This window comes from Canis lupus, chromosome 13 (genome assembly GCF_048164855.1).
Source record: "Canis lupus baileyi chromosome 13, mCanLup2.hap1, whole genome shotgun sequence".
Classification (NCBI taxonomy): domain Eukaryota; kingdom Metazoa; phylum Chordata; class Mammalia; order Carnivora; family Canidae; genus Canis; species Canis lupus.
In genome coordinates, this window is record NC_132850.1 from 39,361,202 (window position 1) to 39,377,588 (window position 16,387).

Genomic DNA, 16,387 nt, shown 5'->3' on the forward strand with positions numbered 1-16,387 from the left:
CTTGTATTTCCTTGAAGCGTGTAAAATCCAGTTTTATTTTCAGTCTCCATTCTTTTTGTTGTAAAGGTTAATGCTTTTTTGGATTAGTGTGAAATCTGATACTTTTCTTTATCCAGGCCTCATTCTTTTTGTTGTAATACCAGTGGTTAGCACTTCTTCCCCCATCAACCACCTATATTTCCTTTTTGAAACTCTCCTCTTCTGAGGTCAGTGTTTTCTACTTTTTCCTTTTATCTCTCTAACCCCTTCTTCTTTGCTTTTTTTGAAAGATTTTATTTATTTATATGAGTGAGGTGGAGAGAGAGAGTATGCGAGCACAAGCAGGGGGAGTGGCAGAGGGAGAAGCAGACTCCTCACTGAGCAAGGAGCCTGATGGAGGGCTTGATCCCAGGACCCTGGAATCATGACCTGAGTAAAAGGCAGACACTAACCAACTTTGTCACCCAGGTGCCCCTCTAACCCCTTCTTTAACTTTTTTACCCTGCCCACTACAATATAGCTGCTCCTTAAGCATCTAACCTTGAATACTGCTCCATTACTTTTCTTCCATCCCAGTATCAGTCCCATAGTTCCAACTCTCATCTCTTTAAGTGACTTTCAGATGTGTTACTACCTCCAGCCCTCATTTCTTTTGCTTGTACTTGCCAGTTGTTGTCACTTAGATTATACACTGTGCCTCAAACGTACCGTGCTCCACACTGAACTGTATTTTCTTCCAAAACTTGACCCCCTTTTTGTGGTTCCTGTATGTTTAATGATTTTGATCAGATCAGTATTCAGAAATTACATCGTTGTCACTGGTCACAGTTGAGTCACACAGTATGAGTTATTTCCTTTCTCATACAAGTTCTTGTTTAAGAACAATTAAACAAGATTAATTAATTAATAAATTGGGATCAATTAATCCAATTAATTGGGATTAAATGTGCTGTACGTTTAATATTATTTTTAACAAATTCTTATTTTTTATTTATTTTATTTTATTTTATTTTTTTTAAATTTTTTTTAAAATTTTTATTTATTTATGATAGTCACAGAGAGAGAAAGAGAGAGAGGCAGAGACATAGGCAGAGGGAGAAGCAGGCTCCATGCACCAGAAGCCTGATGTGGGATTCGATCCCGAGTCTCCAGGATCACGCCCTGGGCCAAAGGCAGGCGCCAAACCACTGCGCCACCCAGGGATCCCTATTCTTATTTTTTAATGCGTTCATCACTAATTCATCTTCAAACTAACACTTTTCAAAATTGCCTCTCAAGTTATTCAAACTTATCAGGTATTTGATAAATTTTCTTTTCTTGGAAATAACTTTCTTGGAGGGCTTTGTCTTGCTCCATTCTGATTGGTAATACTACGAGTGTCCGGCTGCCATCTTGGGACATCCTTTTATTATTCCCACAATTCCTTTTACTTTCCTCTTAACTCGAAACTCTGTTTCTTGGAATTTTCTCTCTCTCTCTCTTTTTTTTTTTTTTTAGATTTTATTTATTGATTCATCAGAGACACAGAGAGAGAGAGAGAGGCAGACACACAGGCAGAGGGAGAAGCAGGCTCCATGCAGGGAGCCCAATGCAGGACTCAAATCTGGGAATCCAGGATCACGCCCTGAGCCAAAGGCAGATGCTCAACTGTTCAGCCACCCAGGGAATCCCTGTTTCTTGGATTTCTTGTCATCATTTTTGCTTTATTTTCCCACTGGTGGAGAATCTCTGGCTTCCTAAGAAAGAATCTTTGGGAGATAAATTTTTGAGACTGTGTCTTTATACTTGCTATTTTTGACTACATAGAGAATTCTGAGTTGTAACTAATTTTTCCTGAGAATTTTGGAGACATTATGCCCTTGTCTTCTCTCTTCTAAAGTTTGTCTTGAAAAGTTTGAGGCCATTCTGATTTATATATAATCTATTTTTTTGTCTTGAAACTTTTAAGATCTTTATCTTCAGAAAAAAAATTTTTTTTTAAATTTCTTAAGTGTCCTGGTGTGGGTTTGTCTTCATTTCTTGTGCTTTGGCATTCAGTGGCTTCTTTCTTTCTTTTTTTTTTTTTTTTTAAGATTTTATTTATTTCTCCATGAGAGAGAGAGAGAGTGTCAGAGACACAGGCGGAAGGAGATACAGGCTCCATGCAGGGAGCCCAATGTGGGACTTGATCCCGGATCCCAGGATCATGCCCTGAGCCAAAGGCAGACATTCAACCACTGAGCCACCCAGGCGTCCCTCGGTGGCTTCTTTCAATTTGGAAATTCAAATACTTCAGTTCTTTAGGCTTACTTTAATTTTTTAAAAAAGATATATTTATTTATTCATCAGAGACATAGAAAAGCAGGCACATAGGCAGAGGGAGAAGCAGGCTGCCCGTGGGGAGCCTGATGGCGGGACTTGATCCCAGATTCCAGGATCATGATCTGAGCCAAAGCTGAACCACCCATGCGTCCCTAGGCTTTCTTTAATTATTTAATTTATTCTTCTCTCCTTTTTCTTTTTTTTTTTTTAAGGTTTTATTCATTCTTGAGAGAGAGAGAGAAAGAGAGAGAGGCAGAAACACAGGCAGAGGGAGAAGCAGGCTCCATGCAGGGAGCCCGACATGGGACTTGATCCTGGGTCTCCAGGATCAGGCCCTGGGCTGAAGGTGGTGCTAAACCGCTGAGCCACCCGGCCTGCCCTCTTCTCTCCTTTTTTTTCTAGAATTCCTGTTTGGTTTTTTGGTTATTATTTTTCTCTATTTCTCTTTGTCCATTTGCCCTCCTTTCTGGAAGATTTCTTTAGCTTTATTTTCTAGCTTTACTTTCTAATCCTTCGTTGGATTTTTAATTTCTGTTGTCATATTTTTAAGTACCCAGTCTTCTGATCCAGAAGAATTCTGTTCCTTTTTCATTTTATCCTATTTTTGTTTCATGGATGCAGTTATCTTTTTGTGGGCGTTAATAGTTTTTTTTTTTTAATTCATATTCCTGTATAGTCAATGTTTTCTGTGTTGGTTTTGGTTTCTGCTGTCTTTTAGAAATATAACTTAGCTATCTGACCTTGTGTATATCTACAGATGGTTTCTGACTTACGATGGTTTAAGGTTTTTCAACTTCATAATGGTGCAAAAGTGATACACATGCAGTAGAAACTGTACTTCAAATTTTGAATTTTAATCTTTCCCCTGGATAGTGATATGCAGTATGATCCTCACTTGTGATGCTGAGCAGTGGCAATGAGCTGTAGCTCCTAGTCTCCCATGCAGTCATGAGAGTGAACAACCGATACACTTAGAACCTGTCTGTAGCACTACCCTGTTATTTGCTTTTGTACAGTATTTAATAAATTATATGAGATATTCAACATTTTATTATAAAATAGGCTTTCTTAGATGATCTTGCCGGGTCGTAGGCTAATATTAGTGTTCTGAGCACGCTTAAGGTAGATGAGCTGTATTAAATGCATTTTCAACTTATGATAGGTTTATTGGGAGGTAAGTTGAAGAAGATCTGTATATGTAGTAGATATATATCCTGCTCATATTTAAGAATGCAGCGCTAAAAGGCTGGTAAGGAATTGTAAGCTTGCTTTTTGTGAGTTTCCCTGTAGGGTAATCTGCCTTCCATTTTTGATGGCAAACTCCTAATGTCATATTCTTTAGATCTTTTGTCTTGATCTTTTGGATATTCAGAGAAGAATCTTCAGTCTCCTGCTTGTAGGGTATAAGTCTGGTTGGCAGGTTCTGAGATGTTTAAGTAGAGATCTCAACATTTGGGATATAGACTTTCTCTTAATTTCTCTATTTTCAAAATGGTGACCCTGCTCTTAATTGTGCAGGGTGTAGAAAAACCCTCTACTCTTCAGCTAGAGTAGAGATATAGCAACCTGGATTGCATAGTTGTGGAGGGGATTTCAAGGGATTTGTAGTGATACTCCACCTTTATCAGAAGGTACCTGGTGCAACACTTCCTTAGCTTTTTAGGAGTTTTATGTTATGAATTGGGCTGCTTCTTGGCTTTCCCCATGGTGTGCTCAGGATTCAGTTTTTAGGAGCCTCCTTATCACTTGTCTTTCTGCTTTTTATCCTTTACATTTTGTGGTTGTTAACTCTTCTTCCTTTCTTGTTTGTCTTGTGAACTATGCCTATGGAGAAAAATTTTCCTTACCATTGTTTTATGTGGATTTTGGGAAGACATGAAGATGAATGTATGTGTTCCATCTGCATCTTTAACCTGAACCCTATTTCCTTCAGTAACACTATTGTTTCTACTCACCTGTGCTTGAAACACAAGAAGAATCTATCTGTTCACTTAAAATGTATTTTTTTGATTATCTATTGAATACCTACTATGTGCCAGATACTGGCATTTGGGTTTTAAATACTAAAAACAAAACATCAAACAATTAGTTCCTGGCCTGAAGTTGTTCAGATTCCAGTTGGAGAGAGAGATAAGGGAATTGACGAGTTATGGAAATGGTAAAAGGGGGCCCTGAGAATAGGTGAGGACTGTGTCCAGGCACCTGGTGCTGTACCCAAACTGCAGCCTGTTTTCTCTTTTCATTGTCTTTGCTTTCCCATTTTGTACTTAAGCTTATTCTGACCCTTTAGCCTAGAATCTAGGCCGTAGAGTATTCCTCTTGTCTTTTTAGTGTCAAAATTCTGTCCATCCTAAATTGGTCTACAGTAGGCTAATCTTCAGGAGGAGACAGTGGTGTCCACCTCTGCAAAAACTCTTCCCTCAAGTCCAAAACTTGGGTCTAACATGCCCACTCTGCTGTATCTTTTCCTCTCAAATGACACATCTGAGGTACGTTGTCTGAGAGTCACTTAAAGGCTTGTCTTACCTCCTTTATTGACCTGTAAAGTCCTTGGGAGAGGTATGTATACCTGATTTATTTATATAATCTCAAAGTGACTAGCATAGTGGTTAATGTGTTCAAGATGATAAGCCTTTGCTGTGTCCCTTCAAATCAAATTAAGACTTGTCCAAACTCAAAAGAAAACAGTGTTAAAAGTCTTCAGGGACAGGATTTTGACTTCATGTGTGAGTATCAAAATGTGATTGTAGAGTACAGAGCACTAGCAGTGGGGGAGAGACATTATTGCACTCTTGGTGAGAACTACCGTGTTTCTGGCAGCTTTCCCACAGTGCTGTTAAGCCAGTATCGTTAGTCGGCTCATGCTGATAGACATGTAGTAAGCAGAGGTCCTGCAAAATGATGTTGGATAACAGCATTTCAAGGTCAAAGTCTTCTAAAGCTTTTGCCTTCTGAGAGGATGAAAAACTGTAAAGCTGTTTCCTGCCCCAAATGGCTCTGTAATCGTCTAAGCATTTTACAGGGTATGTTGATCAGCATGTGTTTTTCAGGCCTGTTGATGAACCATTTCATCAACATTTAAAACATTTAAAATGTAAGTTTGCCATTTAAAACTCAAGGGCCAGTGTGCACATGGGCCCTTGATATAGTTTGGTGACTTGCTGAAAATCAAATGCTGGTATTTTCTTGGTCCCCTGATATGTGAAATTTCATCACACTTGGGTAGAAGCTGAAGTCAGGTCCAGATGCAGAATATAGTTTAGACAGATTTAATGAAATTGGGCTGTGTTAGTTTTTTTGTCTTTCTTTCTTAAATCCAGGCGGTAGTTGCTTTGTTTTTCATATTAAGAGTGAAATGGTGTGATTTCTCATATATTCTAGTTGATGTGACTAAAGCTTCTGGCATTTATATGTAGGTTTTTTTTTTTTCCCCCCTCTCTAAGTATCAAGAAAGGCTGTTTTAGTATCTGATGTCTCTTGCTTTATCCAGTTTATCCATATTTGTTGCAAGGGGAAGAGTTTTGGTATTGGGTGTATATAATATGTCTGTGGACTTGAGAGAGATTTAAAAATGTGCCTGGTCAGATAAATCTGGTTTTATCTTGGAGCTGTTCTTTGGAAACGGAGGTAAAGCCTAGGAAACAGCTTATTTATTTATTATTTTTTGTCCTTGTCCTTGGCCAACCCTTGGTCTGAGCATGGCAGCCATTATCACTCTATGAAGCTGGGATGCTGCTTAAGGCCTAGGGGACTGAAGTCTTCTTGAAGGACTTTTTCTTTGTGCTGTTCAGGTGGCTCTGCTAGTGAGTGAGTTTAGAGTCTTTTGAATCACATTCCTCAGGATTCAGTTGTTTTATTTTTTTTATTTTTATTTTTTTAATTTTTATTTATTTATGATAGTCACAGAGAGAGAGAGAGAGAGAGAGGCAGAGACACAGGCAGAGGGAGAAGCAGGCTCCATGCACCGGGAGCCTGATGTGGGATTCGATCCTGGGTCTCCAGGATCGCGCCCTGGGCCAAAGGCAGGCGCCAAACCGCTGCGCCACCCAGGGATCCCGGATTCAGTTGTTTTAGAGCTCTGTTTGCCCCCACCATACACACAAGGTGCTTTGCTTCTTTCCAGCATATTCTTTGTTTTCTGTTTTCAGGGACTTCCTTATGTCTCTGGATGCTTTGCTATGTTTTTAACATGCCATAGACTGGGCCTTGTGTGGTGTCCAGGCTGTGCATACAGTCGATGGAGGCAAACTTCATGCCTGGCACAGCAGAGGGCAGCAGTGACAAGTTGTGAGTCTCCTCTCACTTTTTTTCTACTCTCATCCTTACTGTCAACACCTAATCTTTAGCTTCCTTCACACCATGCAAGGAGTTTTTAGTATTTTACTTAGTTTTATATTCTGCATTTTGCACTTCTGGCAGTGCTTCTAGTTTTGTGTTTGTTTTTGTTTTTTTTCTTTTTGGAAAGGTGGTGAAATAAGCTGGAGTACTTAATTTAAAAGTTTTATAAAAAGTCATGCATAAGTGAAAGTATTTCATGAGAAAAAGTGAATATTTGCATGACATTTAATCCAGGTGGAATTCTAGAGGTGTGATTTGAGATTAAAACAAATTTAAACATTTTTTTTAATCTTTGCAATCTGAAGCTTTGGGATGTAAAATCAGCAAATGAGAGGAAAAGCATTAATGTGAAGCAGTTCTTCCTAAATTCAGAGGAGCCTCAAGAGGATATGGAAGTGATAGTGAAATGTTGTTCATGGTCTGCTGATGGCACTAGGATAATGGTGGCAGCAAAAAATAAAATCTTTGTAAGTATCATTATTTTAACAAGCCAAAATTAGCCTGATTTAAAGAAGATGAAAATGTCAAATTGATTTTTGCGTTGTATACTTTATTGATATAAAGAAAGGATAGCTGTATGATTTTGGGGAGGCTCTCTAACTTCATAGTTCTCAAAACTGTGCTCCAGGGGATGTTGGTAGGCTTTGTGAGGAGAGTCCTCCATGGTCACACAGATTGGGAAATATCATGTGTTGTTTTCCCTCATTAGAGTTACTCCGTGTATGATAACATACTTAAGGCCTCCAGAAGTTCAGTAATACAGAAGTAATTTATATTGGTTAATCCAGTGTTTCTCAAATTTATTTAAAACATGGAATACTTTCTGCATCATTTTTAAAAAAATTTTTGAGTACATTGGTTATTGGTTTAGGTGATTTTTTTTTTTTTTTTTTTAAATTTATTTATGATAGTCACAGAGAGAGAGAGAGAGAGAGGCAGAGACACAGGCAGAGGGAGAAGCAGGCTCCATGCACCGGGAGCCTGACGTGGGATTCGATCCCGGGTCTCCAGGATCGCGCCCTGGGCCAAAGGCAGGCGCCAAACAGCTGCGCCACCCAAGGATCCCGGTTTAGGTGATTTTCAAAGTGCTTTTCTGTTAGGCTGTTCTAATTGTTAGGTTTTTACTTTTTACTACCCAATAATGAAGACAGCTGCCTATTCTATACTTCTTAAATTTCCTCTGTGGCTCTCCTCCATTAGTTTTTAGTATGACCTGTCCTGGGAAGCATTTTAAGTATGGTTTCCTGTCTTTTGCTGTCAGCTCCTGATGCTGCACTGCTTACCATCTGTGCATGCTTGAAGGGCTCTGTGTTCACAAAACATACTCATGGCTTCCACTGGAAGCCCATGCCTTGGTCTTAAATCACAACGCTGTATTGGTATAAATATTTTTGTCATTTGGCAAAAACTTCAGAAGAGTATATCCAACATTTAAAAATCTTTTAGGGATCCCTGGGTGGCGCAGGGGTTTGGCGCCTGCCTTTGGCCCAGGGCGCGATCCTGGAGACCCAGGATCGAATCCCACATTGGGCTCCCGGTGCATGGAGCCTGCTTCTCCCTCTGCCTATGTCTCTGCCTCTCTCTCTCTCTGTGTGACTATCATAGAAAAAAAATTTTTAAAAGTTTGTTTGCATTATTCAAAAATAGCTTTTTTTGTTCAAAAATGGGGAAATGATTGTAATGGAGTATTTTGATATCCTCGAAGAGAAATATAAATAGTTGAGCTAACTTTTCTTTTAGTTGAGCTAATTTCATGTTAGCAAGCCTCTGCTCTATATTATTTCGATCATCTTCATTTATGAATATCCATTTTCCTCTTATGAATAAACAAGCATTCAGGAGAACTTCTCTGTATGTTAATTTGGCTAGGCTATTCATTTAGTCACAAAAGTTTTAGTTCTCCCTAGGCCAGCTTGAAACATCATCTGTGATAAATTTTTCTTTAAAAGAAACATGTTTCAAGATGAGCAGTATTTTAAAAGTATGCTTATACTGATTTGTATTTTATTTATGACTGTCAATAATTATGCCAGTTATCAGTAATTGTATCTTTTCAGGGCTTAAAAATTTATTTATTTATTTATTTAAATTTTTTTTAAGGACTTAAAAATTTAGATTCAGTTTGAGTATACCATATTTTTTTTATACCATATTTTTTAAAGTATTTTACTTTCACCTATTTTATATTGACAGCTATTTGACATTCATACTGGTGGCTTATTGGCAGAAATCCATACAGGCCATCACAGCACCATCCAGTACTGTGACTTCTCCCCCCAAAATCATTTGGCAGTAGTGGCTTTGTCCCAGTGCTGTGTGGAGGTGAGTGGTTTACTTACTCTTTGAAGTTAGGTCTCCAGAAGTACAAAGATGCCAAAGAATGGGCTCCTTAAACCATTAACTACTGAGGATGTTTGAGAAGTAGTAGAGCATTTTCTTCACAGCATAATGACCTATAGCTTTAGGATATTAAACTGTATAGCCAGCTTTCTTATTTTAGCAGTGATCAAAGATTTGATTTAACAGTATGACAGGGAATGACAGTGTCACCAAATATTTATTGAATGGCTAGCATGTGCCAAGGTCTGGGGACACAGTGGAATGACCACTGGTTTCCTGGGCAGAAACAATGGCATCTCTTAAACAATATAGGCATAGACTCTTCTGTAAAAGAAATAAGAGATGAGTCCAGTTCAGATTTCTTAGATCATTGAGAAGAATAAGATGAAAGTTGAGTTTAGAATTGGTTAACTTAGGATGTTCATTGGTAAGCAATAATGAATAAAATGACTCTTATAAATTACCTATATTTATAATTTTGTACTTACCCGATAGATTTTATATTCAGAGTCCATACCTAATTGATCCTGGAAGAATTTCAAGAATGAAATGGTCTGTGAATGGCCATATTTCTTTTAAAAAGCAGTGAATTTCTGGTATTTTTTTCTCCAAGATGGATTAGTTTTTCCAAGCTTTGTTACTACTTACTCCTTGAGTGGGTCTTACCATAAGGTAATTTGAAGATCCTTGTGATGACAGTCCAAGAAGGTGGGTATGGGCCTTTATCTGGAAAATAGAGAAATCTACTTGGTTCACAGTCTATCCTCCAAGGAAACTTGACTACTGCAAGACTTTCATGTTCTGTGCTTATTTCAGCAATTTTTAGTGAGCTTGACAGACTTGTCCCTTACTGCAAAGCTGTTGGGGTAAGAATTTCTGAGCTGTAGCCCTTCAGCATGGAAATACACATAAGATGAGAGAGTGGATGTATTCTGTAAACTCTACTTAATTCCAAGTACAGAAGCAAATACAGTGCAACTAACACTAAAGAACGTTCCTGCCAAGAATTACCCATTGGAAGCATAGGCAGTGAGTGTGAACAAGCTCCAGCCCTGTTTGAAGTGGTGGGAAGAAGTAGGGTGCTGTGGGCAGTGTTCTTTTTAGCAAAGTCCTTGAATTGAAAGATTCAAATATGCTAGGAGATCTTGTACCTTACCTTAGATCCTCAGAGTAGATATGGTTAGAGATTTCCTCTCTCTGGGTTTTTGTCAGGATTTTTTAGGAAGAATGGTGGAGCAACTCCTTTTTCAGCCTTTCCTGTCACTTCTAAATCTCTACTCTCTGCTATTAGAAAGCTCCAGGAAATATTGCCTTTTTTTTTTTAACAGTAAGGACTTGGTTTGGCGGGGGGCTCTGATAAATGATGGGAGAGAACAAGAAGGAAAAAGGGAAGTATTTTCAAGAGAGAGTTTTTAGTTCTGGAACTACTTTCACTTTTGGCCTTTAGCTCTGTATGTCCACAGGAGCTTGGACTCTAGTGATTAGGCAAAGAAAATTTTATAAAATTAATTTATAACCATAGAACTCACTGATTGAAAACCACTGGGCATGTGATGAAGTACTTGTTTTGTCCATGCTTGTTCTGAAAGCATAAAGTAGGTCTGTCATTCAGAGTGTAATGAGAGGAACTCAGGCACATACGGTACTTCATTAGACTGGAATATATTTGAGTAATTTACAGCAGAACTCAGGACGAAGTACAGTCAGGGTGGCAGACACTGACAATTTGTAATATGCATGAGTAACAGAAATGTGTATATGTACAGTTAGCATATTCATTTATTGTAGGGTTTTGCTATTAGTTGAAATGAGGATTAGATGACAGTGGAAAATAGTCTATTTTTTTGATGATTAAAAAAGATAAAATGTTTGCATGATGCCAAATCAAAGCTTTATAATGTTATATTCAGAGAAGTCTTGCTTTCATCCCTCACCCTTCTGTCCAGTCTTTTTCTACTTCCTCAAGTAGATAACATTTTGTTTTTATTTTAACATTCCAACATTTTTTTGTACATATAAGCAGATATCTGTGTGCATTTTATTTATTAATTAAGATTTTATTTATTTGACAGAGGGAGAGTGGCAGGCAGCAAGAGAGGGAGAAACAGAGAGAGGGAGGGAGAAGCAGGCTCTCTTCTGAGCAAGGAGCCCAGGGTAGGGACGATGTGGGGCTCTATCCCAGGAACCTGGGATCATGACCTGAGCCGAAGGCAGAGGCTTAACTGACTGAGCCACTCAGGTGCTCTCTGTATGCATTTTAAATAAATAAATAAAATCTCCATATCTGTATCTGTTTATATTTACATTTATTTTTCATCTCTTATATATTGTGGATGTATCCAGATGTGTGTGTATAGTGTAATATATGTATATTTTTCTGTAGAAATATATATGATATACTCTTTGCTTATTTTCTGTAAGGAATCTGTCCCACTGACTTAGTCACTGGGTGTTTTTATAGTTAAATAATATTCCATTATGTAGTTTATTCAGTTCCTTATTGATGGTCATTTGGGTTGTTTGCAGTTTTTTGCTATTAAAAGTAAGATGCAATGAATAATCTTGCACAAGGCATTCTGTAATTTTGCTAGTTTGTTTTGGGGCTATATTCATAGAAGTGAAATTACTGGTTTACTTTTTCTATTTTCAGTATTCTTGATATGTTCAAAATGCTTATGAATGTGATTTCCTATGTGCTATGTTTATTTTGTAGTTGTGGAACATGGACTCCTGTTTAAAAGTGGCTGATTGCAGAGGACATTTAAGTTGGGTTCATTGTGTGATGTTTTCTCCCGATGGATCATCATTTTTGACATCTTCTGATGACCAGACAATCAGGGTGAGAAATACTGAGACTTAATTTTTTACTTTCCTTCACCTTAAATTTCCACGTCCAATTACTTGCCAATTCTAATGGATTCTGCCTTTCCAGTTTCTGTCATTTATTTCCACTTTTTTTTTTTCACTTTTTTTTTTTTTTTAAAGGGAGAGAGAGAGGTGGGACGGAGAAGGGCAGAGGGAGAGGAAGAGAGAGAATCTTAAGCAGCCTCTACATGCAGTGCAAGCCCGATGTAGGGCTTTATCTCACACCCCTAAGATCATGACCTGAGCCAAAATCAAGAGTTAGATGCTTAACCAACTGAGCCACCCAGGAACCCTTATTTCTGCTTTTTCATTTAAAGTTCAGGTGTTCATTACATGTTGTCTCTCTCTCTCTCTCTCTCTCTCTCTCTTTCTCTCTCTTTAAAGATTTTGTTATTTTTAAGTAATATCTGTGCCCAACATGGGGCTTGACCTCAACAACCGAGATCCAGAGACACACACTGTGTACTGATTGAGCCACTCAGGCGCCCCAGCATGTTGCCTCTCTTAATGTATTAGTCTTTGGCACAGTCTTTTCTTTCTTGGTTTTCTGTATGCTGCTTCCAAGATACTTTCTTCATGTACAACACAGTCATGTCATTTTTGCTCAAAAACAGATAGTGGCTTTCTTGGCTACTAAAAGGAAGTAGGTACTCCTAAGTCTACACTGAACTTCTCCACAGTATGGCCTCATTCTGCTCCAGTCTTTCTTTTGGTTTATTCCTACAGGTAACCTAGACTAGACTGCTCACATTTTCTCAATACCCTGTAGTTCCCTGTTTCTTTTGCTTATGTTGTTTCTTATGTTTGGAATACCCCATTTCCCTGTCTCTTTCCTTGTTGAAATCTTAACAATCCTACAAGTTTTTCCAAGCCTGCAAAGCCCTTCCTAGTATTCCTTTTGGGGGAATGTCTCTCTCCTTAATGTCATATAATTCTATGTCCTTTTCTTATGGTACTTACCAAATTCTGCTATAAGTATAGATTTGCTCTACTTCTCACCTTCTGTATTCCACTGCTCCCCCAGCTTGTTCACACATCTTCCAACTGTAAGGTCTTTGAGGCCAGGGACCCTGGTTTACCCCTGCAGCATCTAATATAGTGTTTTATACATGTTGTAGCTGAAGGTTTGTTTTTTTTTTTTTTTTTTTTTTACTATTTACTGTATGCTAGACATTGTGTGAAGTACTATACTTATGTTTGCTAATTCTCACAGCAGTCCTTTTTGCAGCTGAGGAAATAGTTCCAGAAAGGTTAAGTCAGTTCTGCTTTAAGTGCCAGTCTCAATAAACTTGAACCAGAATGTAAATCAGCTCCCCGCTTTCTTCATCAAGAAGTCTTGTTAAAAAAAAGATCTTTTTTAAAAAAGATTTTATTCATTTGGCAGAGAGAGCACAAGCAAGGAGAGAGGCAGAGAGAGAGGGAGAGGCAAGGGTCCCCACTGACCAGGGAGCCCAACGTGGGGCTCAGTCCCAGGACCCTGGGATTATGACCTGAGCTGAAGACAGATACTTATTAAACCCACCAAGTCACTGTGATGCCCTTGTTAAGAAGAGATTAATCATATCACTAAGCATACTGCTAACAGTGTGTTAGTGATATAGTTGATTTACATCCTGGTGCAGGCACCTTATCTTAGTATCAGACAGTTTGAGGACCAGCAGGAGTTCTTACTTTGATTAGCAATGCGTTAAGTAACCTGCCCAAAGTTGCAGCTTTAGGTGGAACAGGAGTTCATACTTGGGCATTTTGGCTCTAGCACCCATTATTCTTAATACTACTACCCATTATAGCATGTAATTAACAAATATTTGTTGAATTATAATCTAATAATTGAGAATTTTGTAATATCATAGGTATTTTGAGTGTGAAGCGTGGTTTGTATGTTGCTTTAAGAATCTAAGCCGCCTTTTTACATATTTTAGGATATGGTTATCTTATTTTTGTTTTTTTAATCTCTTAATTAGCTCTGGGAGACCAAAAAAGTATGTAAGAACTCTGCTATAGTGTTAAAGCAAGAAATAGATGTTGTGTTTCAAGAAAATGAAGTGATGGTTCTTGCAGTTGACAATATAAAACGTCTGCAGGTGAGTATTTTTCAGAAAACAATTGGAAAAACTGTTTTGATTGAACTCAATTTACATTTTCCTTGTTTGGTTTTGGACTTGGGATTAGGCATAATTGTGTAGTATCTAACAGGTGCTGGGTAGGTATTAGTTGAATAAATATGTGGGTCTTGAGCTGAGGCCTAAATATGCTTGTATTTAGAATGAAAAAAAGTGATACTTTGTCGCACTTCATTTCTTTCCTGTTGGATCACATTCCTTGATTTGCATGGAATCCAGGAGAACTTGAGACAGACCGAGGGTCGGATGGAGTTTAACAAGCTCTAAAGCTGTAAAGCTCCATTTGATGTAGTAGGAAGAACGGTGACTGTTCACTCTGGAGATACAGGTACAGCATAGGCTTTATTGCCAGCTGGTTTTGTGTGATGGTTGAGTAAATTGTACACTTCTCCGAGCCTCATTTTCTTCACCTATAAGGTCCTTTTTATCTTCAGAAATCAGAGCTGGATATAGAGAGAGTGAAGGTGGAATCTAAATTCTGGAGACAGATATGTGGGAGTAAACGGTCTGTGATGTGTGGTAATTTCTCCCTGTCTACTGTCGGGGTCAGAGTCAAGGTGTGAGATACCCCGTGGTCTACATTTTACAAGTTTCATTTTATTTATTTATTTATTTATTTATTTATTTATTTATTTATTTATTTATTTATTATTTATTTATTTATTTATTATTTATTCATGAGAGATAGAGAGAGAGGCAGAGATACAGGCAGAGGGAGAAGCAGACTCCATGCAGGGATCCCCACATTTTACAAGTTTTATTATCATCCTTAATATGTTGAGGGTGGAGCTCCTAATGCTCTGTATTTCTGGGATGATTTGGGAGTGTGGAATTGAGTGTGCATGTCTTGTTAACTGATTTTTAGCAGGCTTGGGATATTTTTCATGGCAATATTCTTGTCAAGTTTAGTGTCCTTAAGCTTGTATTACCTTTATTAAAATAGTTGTCATAACTGTGAGACTTCAAAAAGAAGTCATCTCACTATAAAAGTATTTTATTCTGTGTCAGTGATTGTGGGAGAGTTTAGGGGATAGTTAAACTGACAAAAAAAAGTTCCACTTAAATGAACAAAACGTTTTTAGTCACTACTTAGGAAAATATGGACAATGAGAGAATGAAGAATAATTCATATAATTCATAATAATTGAGAGAATGAAGATAAATTCAGCTTTTAGCAATTCAGTCTCATTTTGAATACCTAATAGATCAGAATCTGCTGGATAAGATGTTGTAAAATAAAGGCTACCTTGATCGATCCCCTGTAATCTTTGTACCTGAAACAAATGACTGCTTATTTCATGTTGAAAAATGATTTAAGACTTTTAGAATGTAATAGAGATAGCTGACAGTTGATTCAAGCTTGAGAAGTAGTTTCCCTGGTCACATTTTTTTTTTTTAAGATTTTTATTTATTATTTAAAAAAAAAAAGATTTTTATTTATTTATTCATGAAAGAGAGAGAGAGTGGCAGAGACACAGGCAGAGGGAGAAGCAGGCTCCATGCAGGGAGCTCAACATGGGACTCGATCCTGGGACTCCAGGATAACGCTCTGGGCCAAAGGCAGGCGCCAAACTGCTGAGCCACCCAGGGATCCCCCCCCCCCCCGTCACATATTTTAGTCGAATAATGAGAACTTTATTAATGAGACTTAAAATAATAATCATTGGCATTGGTACATATTATGAAATTAGGCAAGTCTAGCCACCCAGATTATGCTTATGGGTTCTCCAAAGCTCCTTTCTCCTCCTCTCAAAAAGGTAAAGAATCTTAATTTATATTGTTTTGTGTGCAATTTAGAGGATATAAAACCCATTTTTATTTGAATATGGCTTTTATGTATCCTCAGTCCCATTTCACAAGCCCCCTTGAAAAATATCCGAAAAGTATACTTTAACAAACGATAGCCCTATTAAAATGGGCTTTGTGAAGAAATGGAAAACAGGGTGCAGAGCTAGCTGTGGGATTATAAATCAGACAGATGTGTCTCAGGTGGTGGGCACAGCAGCTGCTTTTTAAACCTTTAAAGCTCATTTTATTTTATGAAAATGTATTTGAACCACAAAAGTGAAATGAAATGAAGGTGTGAAGTGCTAAATGCAGCTGCTGAGACTAGGATAGGGCTTCATTGTTCCCCTGGGAGCTCTTGTTGGTTATTTTCTGTGTTTCATTTTATTTTTTCAATTGAAGTCTTTATTCTAAAAAACAGAAACTGCTCTTACAGCCTCATAACTGATTGTGCCTTATTTTTCATTAGCTCATTAATGGAAAAACAGGTCAGATTGATTATCTGATTGAAGCTCAGGTTAGTTGCTGTTGCCTAAGTCCACATCTTCAGTACATTGCATTTGGAGGTGAAGATGGAGCCGTTGAGGTATTGTGTTCCAGTCTTCAGAGTCCTTCTGTGCAGGGAAGTTATTTTTTTAAAATGAATTATGTGTCTG

The 16,387-nt window shown here is 37.9% G+C and overlaps 1 protein-coding gene across 27 annotated transcripts in view; it reads left to right on the top strand.

The window, feature by feature from the left end:
• APAF1 (apoptotic peptidase activating factor 1) overlaps positions 1 to 16,387 on the top strand; it is a 145,617-nt gene that overhangs the window by 47,858 nt on the left and 81,372 nt on the right. For 23 of the 27 annotated variants that reach the window (XR_012005948.1, XR_012005953.1, XR_012005950.1 and 20 more), the window contains 5 exons: positions 6,924 to 7,085; positions 8,812 to 8,940; positions 11,672 to 11,797; positions 13,788 to 13,907; positions 16,201 to 16,317. Coding sequence is in view for 10 of the 27 variants with exons in the window: in XM_072773240.1 (XP_072629341.1) it covers positions 6,924 to 7,085; positions 8,812 to 8,940; positions 11,672 to 11,797; positions 13,788 to 13,907; positions 16,201 to 16,317 (654 nt within the window). In the remaining 17 variants the exon portion in view is untranslated. Of the gene's footprint in view, positions 1 to 6,428; positions 6,568 to 6,923; positions 7,086 to 8,811; positions 8,941 to 11,671; positions 11,798 to 13,787; positions 13,908 to 14,165; positions 14,275 to 16,200; positions 16,323 to 16,387 lie in introns of those variants that run through there. The other 4 variants (XR_012005964.1, XM_072773244.1, XM_072773246.1 and 1 more) reach the window with 4 other exon arrangements.